Source organism: Paralichthys olivaceus, chromosome 1, assembly GCF_024713975.1.
Source record: "Paralichthys olivaceus isolate ysfri-2021 chromosome 1, ASM2471397v2, whole genome shotgun sequence".
In the NCBI taxonomy this organism is placed as follows: Eukaryota; Metazoa; Chordata; class Actinopteri; order Pleuronectiformes; family Paralichthyidae; genus Paralichthys; species Paralichthys olivaceus.
Window position 1 is genome coordinate 23,341,125 of NC_091093.1, and position 13,922 is coordinate 23,355,046.

At 41.2% G+C, this 13,922-nt stretch overlaps 2 protein-coding genes across 2 annotated transcripts; one reads left to right on the plus strand and one right to left on the minus strand.

Moving 5' to 3' along the window:
• Window positions 1-2,704: 2,704 nt before the first annotated feature.
• ercc3 (excision repair cross-complementation group 3) lies at window positions 2,705-9,931 on the minus strand. Its single transcript, XM_020080144.2, has 15 exons — window positions 9,767-9,931; window positions 8,972-9,174; window positions 8,611-8,847; window positions 8,427-8,476; window positions 8,206-8,341; window positions 6,710-6,880; window positions 6,256-6,460; window positions 5,715-6,029; window positions 5,438-5,622; window positions 5,064-5,266; window positions 4,881-4,977; window positions 4,399-4,516; window positions 4,193-4,311; window positions 3,371-3,520; window positions 2,705-3,253 (listed from the first exon to the last, which is right to left on the minus strand). Exons 1-15 carry the CDS (start codon window positions 9,792-9,794, stop codon window positions 3,116-3,118), a joined length of 2,355 nt encoding a protein of 784 aa, XP_019935703.1. The 5' UTR covers window positions 9,795-9,931; the 3' UTR covers window positions 2,705-3,115.
• A 702-nt stretch (window positions 9,932-10,633) lies between these two features.
• On the plus strand, window positions 10,634-13,653 carry gpalpp1 (GPALPP motifs containing 1). Its single transcript, XM_020080145.2, has 7 exons — window positions 10,634-10,863; window positions 10,980-11,106; window positions 11,966-12,055; window positions 12,149-12,404; window positions 12,605-12,769; window positions 12,857-12,964; window positions 13,044-13,653. Exons 1-7 carry the CDS (start codon window positions 10,779-10,781, stop codon window positions 13,260-13,262), a joined length of 1,050 nt encoding a protein of 349 aa, XP_019935704.2. The 5' UTR covers window positions 10,634-10,778; the 3' UTR covers window positions 13,263-13,653.
• The last annotated feature ends 269 nt before the right edge of the window (window positions 13,654-13,922 follow it).

Below are 13,922 nucleotides of genomic sequence, written 5' to 3' on the forward strand. Positions count from 1 at the left end.
AAAAGACATATTTTAATAATCATTAGTTTCTTAGAACAGTGGTTCCCAAACGGTGTTCAGTGGGACAAGTCCAGGTGTTCTGTGGGATCTTGACAGAAATGTACAAAATGTATTATCATAATATACAGTACCAGACAAAAGTTTGGACACACCTTCTCATTCAATGGCTTTTTCTTTAGGTTTGTCTACATTAATTAATAAAATTGTCTACAGATTAATATTGAATACATCAAAACTATGAAGGAACACATATGGAATCATGTGGTAAACAAAAAGTGTTAGACAAACCTGAATATGTTTTATATTTTAGATTCTTCAATGTAGCTGAGCACTTGTTGGCTGCTTTACCATCACTCTGCGGTCCAATGCATCCCAGAACATCTCAATTGGGTTTAGGTTGGGTGATTGTGGAGGCCAGGTCATCTGACGCAGCACTCCATCACTCTCCTTCTTGGTCAAATTGCCCTTAAATAGCCTGGAGACGTGTTTGGGGTCACTGTCCTGTTGAAATACAAATGCTGGTCCCACTAAGCGCAAACCAGATGGGATGGCATGTCGCTGCAGAATGCTGTGGTAGCCATGCTGGTTAAGTATGCCTTAAATTTTGAATAAATCACCAACAGTGTCACCAGCAAAGCACCCCCACACCATCACACCTCCTCCTCCATACTTCAACGTGGGAACCACTCATGTAGAGATCATCCGCTCACCCTTTCTGCATCTTACAAAGACATGGCGGGTGGAACCAAAAATCTCAAATTTGGACTCATCAGGGCTCTAATCTGAGGTGCTGTTTATTTGAGATTTCTGAGGCTGGTAACTCTAATGAACTTATCCTCAGCAGCAGATGTAACTCTTGGTCTTCCTGTCCTGGGGCGGTCCTCATGAGAGCCAGTTTCATCATTGCGCTTGATGGTTTTTGCGACTGCACTTGAGGATACATTCAAAGTTCTTGAAATATTCCAGATTGAATGACCTTCCTGTCTTGAAGTAATGATGGTCTGTCATTTCTTTTTACTTAGTTAAGTGGTTCTTGCCATAACAAGGATTAGAACTGTAGTCGAATAGGCCTATTCACTGTATAGAACTGTGCACCAACCCTGCCTCTGTACAACACAACTGATGGTCTCAAACACATTAACAAGGCAAGAAATTCCACAAAGCTGTCATCAAAGCAAAAGGTGGCTACTTTGAAGAATCTAAAATATAAAACATATTCTGTTTTTTGTTCACCACACAATTCCATGTGCTCCTTCATAGTTTTGATGTATTCAATATTAATCTGCAACTTAGACAAAAATAAAGCCATTGATTGCATTATGGCATCTAGACGTGGTGAAAATGTCTTGTTGATGTCAGAGGAGAATAGGCAGAGTGGTTTGAGATGATATGAAAAGCAACAGTAACTCAAACATCCACTCGTTACAACCGAGGTATGCAGAAACCATCTCTGAACGCTGCAACATTCAGGTGATAGGGTCAGAATTTGGCGTAAACATCATGAAAGCATGGATCCATCCTGCCTTGTATCAATGGTTCAAGTTGGTGGTGGTGGTGTAATGTGTGAGGGATATTTTCTTTGCATACTTTGAGCCCCTTAGTACCAATTGAGCATTGTTTAAACGCTGACTATGTCCATCCCTTTATGACCACAGTGTACCCATCTTCTGATGGCTACTTCCAGTAGGATAATGCACCATGTCATCTCAAACTGGTTTCTTGAACCTGACAATGAGTTCACTGTACTCCAATGGCAGGAATGTTTCCAACACCTTGTTGAATCTATGCTACGAAGAATTAAGGCAGTTATGAAAGCAAAAGGGGGTCCAGCCTGGTACTAGCAAGGTCTACCTAATAAAGTGGTGAGTGTATATTATAATTATTATTGCAATACGAGTTGTGTCGCTTCCTTTTCTCCTCTGCGGAGTTTACTCACACTGACACACATCAAACAGAGATGAGGGAGAAGAGGCGGGGACCAGGGTGACGCATGTCGAACAGTGGAAACAGAATGTCTGAATACAAAACAAATCAACGTTGTAGCACAATTAGTGCCGCAGCTTCAGAATCAGAGCAGAAGCAGTGGTTTGTTTGTACCATGTCAGAGTGTCCTCCCTCCACACTCCTGCTGCACTTGTATATGACACAAATACTTCAATTATAGCCTCATCTCTGCTTGTGAAATGTTATATTTTCTTAATGTGGCACATTTTTATAGTTTAAAAGTTTAAACACGAGCAAAAACACAGAAAAAATAGGTAAATCCAAAGAAGTTTGTTTTCCAAAAACCATTTGGTGACATTGCAAAGACGTAAATTCTTCGTAACAATCATATTAAGAAATTACACCAAAGACGCAACCAGGAACACTGATCCGTATTTACCGCTTTATCTGGATTTACTTTTCAAATTTTGGCCACATGGACACAAAGCTGTATTTAACTGGTCACTTCAGGTTTCCCTCTGATGCTGATCCCAGTGAAACCACCTCAAACACTAGATTAAGACAGAGGTGATTCCAGGTGAGGAACGAATGAGAGGCGATCTTCAGTTAGCTAAAGCACATACTCCAGTATCGTGCTACCCTCGTCCTACAAACAGACACCTGTTGCTGAAATGTGCTGCAGACAGAAAGTCAACGTCTTGAGGGCTGAGGAACTTGAAAGTCATCAATGATGCCGCATCACTGGAACACAACACAGGAGTAACAAAAATCACATGTTTTAATATCAAATCAGAGGCAACAGTAGTCGACACCTTGACAGGGTTTGTATATTATTTCATCCTCAAATGTCGTGCATGGAGGTGTTTGAGGATGCTGGAGCGGAACCTTTCATATTAAACACACGGAGCAGCTGAGCCCTGCAGGCGTCTTTCGCTGCATCCTACCAGATGTACCTACCAGGAGGAAGCAGCATCCAGTATATCATCATAAGCTTAAGATAATGTTCAGTTTCTGGTTTGCTTCAGTCACTGCCATGTTCTTCACACCAGCTGGACTATCTGAAGCCTCTGTTGGTAGCACGGTTCCCAGCATATTGGCTTCAGCCGTCATTGTGCCGTTATCCAGAAGCAACTAAGTAGGTATTTCGGTGTGACCGTCTGAGTCAGTGCATCTACTTTCTGAAGCGCTTGAACAGCGGATGAACGCTCTTGAGCAACGAGGACGCTTTGCTGCCTCTGCTTTGATATTCCATGTAGACAGTGTCATCTGCACCAGACATGGAGCTCATGGTGCCCATTCGCCTCGAGAACTGATAAGGAAGCAGCGAGAGATGACAACATTAGAATTGTTTTGATAATACACGAAAACAACAGTAAGCAATTGCATGCAAGTGTATTCTGAGTAAAAGTTTGGCAAACGTCTTCACCTGTGGTCGTCCGCCCACCTCCCCCGCCACCACTTCCTCCTCAGCATCCAGGTCTGACGCAGCGAGGACCTTCTGCAGCAGCTGCTGTTGCTCATCTCTGCTGGAAAACATCAAGTCTTCTTCATCCATACCTGCCAACTTCGTGATGACCTATGAAAGAAGAGGGACACGCCGCATTAGAACCAGCATTTGTAAACGAGAACACAATGGGACGTCACATAAATGAAGATCAAGGATCACAGCACAAACATTTTCCTTTTTATAAACATTTTTCCCAATCATCCTGAAGAACAAAGTTTAATTTAGATTTGATTGAACATTATTGTCATTGTAAATAGTACAACAAAAAATAAAAAGTTTAAATTTTAATGGCTGAATTTACAACAAAGACAAGTTTTTGAATGCTGTATAAAATCTCTTTTACATTTCATTTCTAGTCATTTGTGATTCAACAAAAGCTCCATTTCTCTCAATAAATAGATGCAGCAAAACATTTCATTGTTGATGAGCCTGGAGCCTGGAGCCAGATCCCTAGACCTCTGACAACATAATATCAGGCACCAACGCATCTGGAGCAAGTGTATGAATAACAGAGACAAGAAAACCCAATTTGTTTATTATATAAATTAAGTATTTTCAATTATATACTACAGGTATTACACTACTTTGATACAAAACTAAGTAAAATTAATCTTCTGTGTGTCGCGTGTGACCTTTTTCCAAACTGTGAGAGCAAACTATTTGGGCCATGTTCGAGTTTGATGAAAAGATCGGACAATCTGCCAGATGAAGTTAGAGGAGACACAAAGGACTTGAAACCACCTTAAAGCTGTAGCCCTGGTCCACCAAGAATCTCTGCCTCTTGGTGGAGTAAGCCATCTCCTGTGTGTCCTGGGACACCAGCGAATAGAAGTAGGCATTGTACTCCTCTGCGACCATTCCTACACAAGTAAGACAGTCATGTAAGAATTTGTCATGTGTGAGCAAACAATCCTAGCAGGTTTTTTTGTTGTTGCAGACACACTGACCTTTCTTGGCTCGTAAGACTCTACCAAGCCTCTGGGCCTCCTGCCTGCGTGACCCACCATGGGAGGAGATCTGGATCAGAACATTGGCTTCTGGCAAGTCAAATGAGGTGTCTCCAACCTGTTGGCAGAGACGTAGAAACGTGATATTACCACCATCAATGTCATCACCATGCCAGAATGCATTTACTGTCCAGTGTCAAGATCTGAATCTCTGGCAAAGTGCAAAGAGGATATAACCTGTCATCTCATTAATATCAAGTAATATGTGATTTTTCAGAGAATGAGGTAAATGTGTGAAATGAGGATAAAATCATAAAATCATCTTTATCTGGTACCATAATATTATAAATGTGTATGTGAACACACTGATAAGAGGCAAGTAAGATAGAAATACTGGTGTCTCTCTTACTGGCCACAAGAGGGCCCACTGTGGCCTATGGTGGTCCATCTCACATGCAGTAAATCCATGAGGCTGACTTTACCTTGGAGATGAAAATGGTGTTGATCTTAGGGTTGTGTTTAAAGTTCTGTAAAATCTGCATTCGCTCCCCCTGAGATGTTGGACCATAGATGTAAGGTCTGAAGACGACAGAGCAAGAGGAGATGTAAACAAACCTAAAGAGGAAATACACAGAAACAAGTTGTTCTGACTGTACACGACTTACTTGTTGAGGCGAATGGCGTATTCCTTCAGGGCAAAGACGTTGTCAGCAAAGACCATGATCTTGTCATTACGGCGCTCATGAAAGCGAATGAGAAACTGGCAGGCACGGAACTTATTGGGGTTCATGGTATAAAGCAGGATGCGCTTCTTTGACTTAATGGCCACGTACTCCCTGTAGAACTCTGGAGACATCGGGCACCAAACCTGAAGCAGAGACATGGTTCAGATTTATCAGTGAGGAACATGCTCATGTGTTCTTGGACATGTAAGGAATATTCATAAAAGGAAAGTAGTAGTTCAAGGCTTTGCAAAGAAAATGTTCTACTACATGTGAGACCCCAGCCCAAATTTTTGGTTTAATACTGAAAGACTCACCTCAGCACACTGGACTTTAGCGATGTAGCCATTGTTCTGCAGTTCCATCCAGTTCGCCTCATACAGCTTTGGCCCGATTAGGAAGTTGAGGTCCACAATCTTGTCGTCCTCCCTGACCAGTGTGGCAGTGAGCCCCAGTTTGCAGTGGGCCTGGACAATGGTCAGAACACGACGAAACATCTTGGCTACAGAGAAAAACGAGGAATTATTGCGTTAGTGCATTGATTAACTTCACTGGAGCTTTTTTCTGGAAAGCACTTGTACTATAACAGCTCACCGGGGATAGTGTGCACCTCGTCCAGGATGATGAGTCCCCACTCCTGGCTCCGCATCCACTCCATGACTCTCTCGGCCTCCCAGGAGCGCTTGGTGGTGTGACCCAGCATGGAGTAGGTGCTGATGGCCACCGAGCAGCCGATGGGTTTGTCCTTGGCGTCGGACGTGAAGCGGCAGATCTGAGAGTCATCGATTGTGGACCACATCTTGAACTGGGCCTTCCACTGCTCCACTGACACCGAGGAGTTACCCAGCACCAGGCAGCGTTTACGCACCGTGCACGCTGCTGTCACACCCACCAGAGATTTGCCAGCTCCTGGAAAGCAAAGGAATTAAAATTATTGCAAAACCTTTTACACAGAGATTAACGCTCAAATAAGCTTTGGAGGGTATGATATAAATTCTTGGAGAGCAAATCCCTCTGTTTAACTTTTTATACAATACATTATTCAGAGTTTCATTTAATCCTTTGTTTTTAGAATTGTGGTCCTTTCTGTTTTGTCACTCAATGTTCTGTCCTCCCTTTGCTCCAGCTGTCTCACCGCAGGGCAGCACGATGACCCCAGAACGAGCACGTCCATTTCCAAACATCTTGCGCAGACTCTTTTCCTGGTAGGGTCGCAGCACAGCGGTGGGCTTCAGGTCTATGTTGATGTCCGGGTTGACAGTATCATTGCGAAAGTCGTACTCTGCCAGGAGGGGGTACTCTAGCTGAATGCAACGCTTCTGCAGCTCTTCGATCATCTCCTACACCAGATTCAGAGACGATAAAGAAAACTATTTTTTAATTTGTGTGGCAAGGTATTGATTTTGAAATACTGATAATCAAATATACTGCCATCTTTTACCCTACATACATGTTTAATTATAGGTACATCAAGGGGGAAATGCAGTTCCCAACTTTTTTTTTCCTTCTATTTTCTGTGCATTAAAAAAAAACACAAATAAGAAATAGAGCTTTTTGAGTTAATTTGAGTGATGAAATCAGACGTGTACCTGGCGAATCTCAAAGGAAACCGTCTGAGTCTCCTCCTCCTCCTCCTCCTCTTTATCCATCTGTTCATAGTAGCTGAAGATGTCCTCAGGGACTTGCTGGGTAGAAGTTTGTCCTTCGCTGGGCTGCTGTGAGTTGGACGTACCTCCCTTTTCCGAAACAGACTTCGAGATCTGTCAGACACACACCCATATGCACACACAGGGACATATGTTAAATGTATGACAAGGACAATAGCTCTGTTGCCTCTGACTTGATATAAAAACATGTGATTTTTGTTACTCCTGTGTTGTGTTCCAGTGATGCGGCGCCATTGATGACTTTCAAGCTCCTCAGCCCTAAAGACTTGACTTTCTGTCTGCAGCACATTTCAGTCACAGGTGTCTGTTTGTAGGATGAGGGTAGACCGATACTGGAGTATTTGCTTTAGCTAACTGAAGATCGGCTCTCAGTCGTTTGTCACCTGGAATCACCTCTGTCTTAATCTAGTGTTTGAGGTGGTTTCACTGGGATCAGCATCAGAGGGAAACCTGAGGTGACCGGTTAGATAAAGCTTTGTGTCCATGTGGCCAATATTTGAGAAATAAATCCACATAAAGCGGTGGATAATACCGATCGGTGTTCCTGGTTGCGCCTTTGATATTATTGTTTGTTAATATGATTATACAAGATTTGTTAATAATCATTAACAAAGGCTCAACAGGTAATTCAGATTAACATCTAGAACGTGAATTATTTGTTTTTTATTAGATCTAAAACATGATTTAATTGCTTTTAATTCGATGGAATATAATTTAAACATCCTTGTATCATATATGTGACTATAAACAGGCAGAAGATTCTGGTTGTGCTGCTAACTAACCGTAGCTGCATGATACGTCCCCACCCTGTCGAGTTCAGCACATTATACTTGTGTGTGATTTTAAACTACTATGGGTTTACTATTGGGTAGTATTTTCTAAATGTTTAGGGGTAAATGATGATTTTAAAATTGTGTTAGGGGAAAGTTACACCATGATTATGACAGAAATTGAAACAGTCTGTAAACTCAGTCTGGGTAAAAACAACATTGTTTGGTCTCAGAGAACAAAAATGACTGCATGTTTATTTGCATATTGAGTGGGAAAGTGAGATCCAATCACAAGTGGTCACAGAAGATACAGGCAAATTTTAAAGCCAGGTGTCAACAGACAAACTTAGAGCTGTCCACTTGTGATCAGATCTCTCAGGACAGATGTTAATACCAGGTCTGTATGTTAATGACCATTTCTGGACGAACGTCTTAAATCTTTTGTACTTTTGACCTCACCCAAAATTAATTATGTATATATCTATATATATATATATATATAAATACTACCCAATAGTATGTACATATATATATACATAAACAAACATGTTTGTTTAAAGCAGGTTTAAAGTCACGTTATTTAAAACTAAAACAATGATACATTATTTTATGTTTGAATGTGTGTAAAAACAGACATGAGTGGCATACCGCTGACTTGCTGTGGATGACTTCAGTAATAAGCTCAGTGTCTGCGCCATCTGCAGTCCTGAGACGACATTCACGGATCACATTGTCCTGCAGGAGACGCTGGATCACATCGGGGAAGGCACTCTCAACAAAGTATCTGAGGGCAGCACAGGCAGCACTGTCAGAGGATCACTGAAGGGATGATACAAAGACAGAAGGAAAGGTTGCTGACATGACTTTACCTGTTGTGCTTGAGCACCAGCTTGACTTTTCCGTAGCTCACTGTGCAGAGCTAAGAGATGAGGAGGGAGTAAATGCAAGGATTAGATAAACAAATGATGCACATGACATTAAAAACAACACATTTTCAATTTTCTTCAACAACCTTCCTCTAAAAACAGCCGACGCTCTCTCTCTCAATCTGACCTGGATAAACTGCACGATTCCATCAGGTACAGACGTCTTGCTGAGTTTCTGCAGGTACTCCACAATGTCAGAGGTCTGCAGCCCCACACTGACAGCTGCATACAGAGAGTAGGCCGTCAGCTTGTACTCGTGGATGTGGTTCGGCCTGCACACCGGCTCTGCGATGGCCACCAAGAAATCCTGGGCGTACTTATACACCGGTGAGAAGGCCTCCAGGAAGATGTGACCATCTGGGGCCTGGAGGAGGGAAAAAAGAAAAGGTGATAATCGAGACATACCATCCTTTACAATATACTGTAAAAACAGCAAGTCCTAAAAAACTGTATCAAATGAGGAAACCAACAATCCAAGCGCCTCTTACCACCCAGAGGGGCCGTGAATTGTGATCGTTCTTCAGCAGCATCTGAGCTCGGTAGTCTTTGGCTCCATACTCGTCCAGTTTCGTGCTGGACTCATCCACTTGTTTCCCTGCAGCAGCGGGTATGGCCTCCTGAGACTCGCTGCCCCCGGCCTCTTCCTCATCGTCATCGTCATCGTGGAAACGCTTCTTGGACTTTTTGGACTCTGCAAGAGTTAGAAATAGTTCTCAGTAACAACACAGACCTATATCCATCTGAATTTTTCTCATATTAGGATTTCAAACACACTTCTGGTGACGCTTTAAAAAAACAGCATGTGTCCTTTGACTACAACTGTTCTGCTTTCTGACTATTTTTGTTTTTTCAACTATATGATAATTTAACATGAGACCTGCTGATGTTAAGATCAAGTCTCTAGTGTTTGTGTATAAAAAAGATGCTGTATTACACATGAATGTCTTTTAGTGTATTACTTCTGCATTTCAGTTCATAATAATACGACAATCATACACACATGTCATTGTTATGGGAAATAATTGTTATTATATTTTAGCAAGAGGAAATAACCAAACCCTGAACAATCCTTTCACTGCATCTGCTTCTTCTCATCAACACATACATTCAAGGATGCGTTCAAAGACTCAAAGTGGTGCCAGTGTACAGTTATGATAGAGAAAGGAAATGTGAGTTGCAAGTAACAATGAATCCAGGTTTTAGGATCCTGTCCCTGTCACACGGCTAACAATGCTAACAGCTAGCTTAGCAGGGGTTTTAAAAAAGTAGCATTAGCAACTCACCGCGGTCTCCTTTGTCTCTTTTACCCATTTTATAAACGTTTCGATCAACAGTCTTTATCAACACATGTCGGTTTAATCTTCACATTCAGTCAGAGCTGCTCTTCTGCTCAGAGCAGCTGAACTACGAGACGTTTCTGTTACTGCGACACGGTGTTAAACAGGAGATCAGTTCCGGCCAACTTCAAAATAAGAGTTTAAAAACTCCATTACAGGTATGAAAAGATGATCAGAAAATGTACAAACAGTAAATATGTAAACTGTTATAAAATATGTTACATCACTAGATTTTTAGTCTTCTCATGTTACCGATCCAATGTGTTGTGAAAAAGCTATTTGTCCATTATATACTGAACCGAACTACCTTTTTAATTTATGAACGTGAGTTTCTTTAATTAATCAAGTGACATTTTTTTAAATACAAGCACACTTACCAAAAAGTTCACAGCATGTGTTTTGTTCAACATTAACCTAACTATTAAAAGTTTGTTAAATAATAAAGTTAGTATTATAAAAAGGAAAATCAATCAGAAGCTGGAACCAATCAATTTGAAAAAGTATCTTATTATCTATCTATTGATATTCACACAATGGTATTGGCCTTACTTATATAATTTGGCAAGTTTAATCTATAATGATGAGGAGAATCAAATTCTATAAGCTTTACATTTTGGGATGAATAAAACTTCATATTAACTGTCAGATAAATGTAGACGAGTGAAAAGTACAAGATCTGAAATGAAGTGAAGTAAAATTATAACGTGGTCAGACAAGATCAAACAGTTTAATGATTTCACACAGAATTGTTTTTTTATTTTTTTGCTTTTATTCTTGCAGGAAAGTGGCTAACTTCCTGTTTTAATGTGACTTCCCCTCAAGATGCTCAGTGTTTACTTCCGGTGTGAAAGGTGAAATCTCTCCACACATCCATGGTTCCTCTGGTGCAGCTTCATTGTTCTATTAGAAATTACGAAGCCACGTTAAATAAGTTGCATGAATATAAAGTAGTGTTAATATGTCGTCTGATGAACTGATCGGACCGGCTCTGCCTCCCATGTTCGGAGGAGACAGCGACGCAGACTCTGACAGTGAAGATGGGTGTGAGTATGAGAGCCGACGCAACCTCACCTCAGAGTCAGTGTTGTGTCGGTCACTTCGCTTTGTGTCTGGAAGAGTTTCCCTCGGTGTTCAGCTGTTTTCCTCCCCAATTGTCCAGTCGCTGGTCCCGCTCTGCCTCCGGGATACAAGCGGGGGGAACCGTCGAGCTCGTCGGATGAGAGCGAGCAGGAGGTGTCGGTGAAAAGAGCCAAGACGAGACACTCAGCTGAAGACGGACCTGCACGGTGGGTTCAGCCATGTTACACACAGGACCACGATCAGTGGGTTTATTACTGATCAATACAATTCATTCTTCATAGATCTTCTATAACCATCAATAACAACAGCTTGTGTGTTGCCTCTTGTTGTTATTATCTTTTAGCGCTTTAATTCACTAAGGACGCGGCTCTAAGTTTGACCTCCTTCCCTCTGCAAAAAGGACAAAATGCACTTGTAAGCTGTTTGATAATGCAGTTTCTACCACAACTGCACACTGCATTGCAGAACCTGTGAATTATTAACATTTTAGGTGCTGGTAATTTAGCTTTTGCTAGTGGTTCTGTAGAAATGGAGTAAATCACGAATAGAGATGCAACGATAAGTCGATTATACACTAACTAATCAACATAATCGCCATTTAAACTTTCGTTCTTATTCAAAGAACAGAATGTGAACTTCTAAAATTAAATTAAGTAAGAAAAAGCTTTTACTATCAACATTTTATGTTTTGTGCAGTGAGTCAAACTCCTATAACTGCTTATAAGTTAATTATAACAATAGTTGTACCACACCACAACTGCAGTTGTAAATGTTATTAAGCAGTTTATAAGTAAATGCTCCTCATCAAGAAGAGGCATAAAGAGTTTCCTTTGAAGACAAGTGTAATACAAAAGGGGGATTTCCCACAACCTGGCAACCCAAAAGTTATTCAGATTAATGGCTTAAAACTGATCTGTAAAGTGTCTGTAAATAATTGATTAACCATTCATAAAGCGTTTTATTACAGCCATGTATAAATTATAGAGAATTAACAATTTAATAGTAAAATAGTACCAAAGAATTAAAAGTATCAAAAAACAGAAAAGTAACGTGTGTTTTGAACAGGGCAGAGAAAACAAAGACACAAGATGATGACGATTTCTTTGGACCAGCTCTCCCACCAGGATTTAAGAAACAACAGAGTTCACCAGAGAGGTAAATGAACACATTTTCACTTAAGTAGTTGAGGATAACAGTGTGAATAATCACTTTAAATATGGAAGCTGTAACTTTATTGTGTTCCATCAGGCTGCCTGTGCTGGGACCAGCTTTGCCTCCTGGGTTTCGTAGAGCAGCATATGATAACGATGAGAATGATGATGATGATAACGGAGATGGTGAGGGGCCTGCCCTACCCCCAGGCTACCAGGCTCAGCCCTCCAGCAGCGAGGGAGAGGATGAGGAAGTGATTGGACCCATGCCATCCAAAGGGCCTATCAGGGACTCTGTGGCTCAGGACTTTGAGCGCAGAGCACAGAGGATGAAAGATAAGCTCACTGGAGATGTTAGTCCTCCTTTTCTTCCCTTAATTGTATTTGCGTAGTCTACACTGTACAAATGCTACAGTTTATAGTTCTCGGCTTTAAAAAATATAATATTTAAAACATAAGTTACGCAAAATGTTTGGAGCTACAATTTCCTGTTCCTTTTAAGGTTTTCTTCCTCTGCAGTCTGACTTAATTCTGTGTGTTTCTGTGTAATTAGGAGACTCCTGAGGTACTTTCCAGAGAAACATGGATGACAGAGCTCCCACCAGAACTGCAGCACATTGGTTTAGGGGCTCGAACTTTCAAGAAGAAATCAGGTCCGGAGAACAAAGATCGCTCCATGTGGACAGATACACCAGCAGACAGAGAGCGCAAGGCCAGGGTAAAACAACTTATCTGTCATTTTTATCAAGCGTCTTGGAGCCTTTATATATTACTTTACTTTCATCGGTCTGTTCTTGCCTAATAGGAACGCCTCGAGAAAAAGAAGAAGGGTGAGGAGGAGGAGGAGAAAGACAGTGTCCCACAAGTCCCCCGGAAGGACTTAGAAATGGCAGAGACAGTGTCAAAGTATAATGTAAGTGCTTTTACCTCATTATTCCTTTTTCCTGAATGTCTCTCTATATATAATGAATGACCCCACTCCCTGCTTTCAGGAGTCTAAGCGTGCTGAGTCTCTGATGACTTTGCACTCAAAGAAAATGAAAGAAAAAGCAAAGGAGAAGGCCGACAAGCCAGTGGAGAGGAGGCCGTTCGATCGAGACGAGGACCTGCAGGTGAATCGCTTCGACGAGGCCCAAAAGCAGCGGCTGCTGAAGAAATCTCAGGAGCTGAACACGCGTTTCTCCCACAGCAAGGACCGAATGTTCCTGTAACAGTCAAGAATGTGCTGTGTTTAAATGTGCAGACCTGCAGCCACAGTCGAGCTGGTGATATTTTCATACCGAGTTTTTTACAACATTGGCTGTCTCTACAGATGCAGGTCTGTGAGGATTTCATTTTGTGTTGGTATATGAGGTCACATAAACTTTATAAAACAGACTATATGACATGACTGGACTGGAAAATGCCTCAAACTGATTCATGCTGTTATAAAGCTGCAGCTAGTGAAACTTGTTTTTGTTCAGGAGACCCTGTTTCAGGTCTAATGATATGGAAGTGAATATTAAAGCTGTGCATTTTTCTTATATTGATATCCAGTGAAATCAGGTAATGTTTTGAAATTTGGAACCAATAATCTGTTCAATTAAATGATGTTGATTTTCATCCCGTTGGACTGAAGTCACATTTGTAATTTTTTCTCTGATAAGCTGGAAAATGTCAGGATATTCTTATAATTCAGCACATATATATCCCAAGGTCCAACAGTACCCTTCATCTAAATCAAGCCGCACCATATTGCACACGCTTTCTTTACTTTTTCTTAAAGATCCATGAATTATACTGTAGGAAATCAGTGAAAATGTAAGAAAAAAACTGAGAAGAAAGTGACAAAAAGACCCTTTGTCTTTGTTTAAACAGAGTTAGCACCACTA

Bases quoted from the DNA above. Each gene is read 5' to 3' on its own strand.
- ercc3 (XM_020080144.2), bottom strand. From the start codon at position 9,794: ATGGGTAAAAGAGACAAAGGAGACCGCG. The intron at 6,881-8,205 runs GTATGCCACTCA...TGTGTCTGACAG, and splicing joins TCATCCACAGCAAGTCAGCG to ATCTCGAAGTCTGTTTCGGA. The intron at 6,030-6,255 runs GTGAGACAGCTG...TTTGCTTTCCAG, and splicing joins GGTCATCGTGCTGCCCTGCG to GAGCTGGCAAATCTCTGGTG.
- gpalpp1 (XM_020080145.2), top strand. From the start codon at position 10,779: ATGTCGTCTGATGAACTGATCGGACCGGCTCTGCCTCCCATGTTCGGA. The intron at 12,056-12,148 runs GTAAATGAACAC...GTGTTCCATCAG, and splicing joins CAACAGAGTTCACCAGAGAG to GCTGCCTGTGCTGGGACCAG. The intron at 12,770-12,856 runs GTAAAACAACTT...CTTGCCTAATAG, and splicing joins ACAGAGAGCGCAAGGCCAGG to GAACGCCTCGAGAAAAAGAA.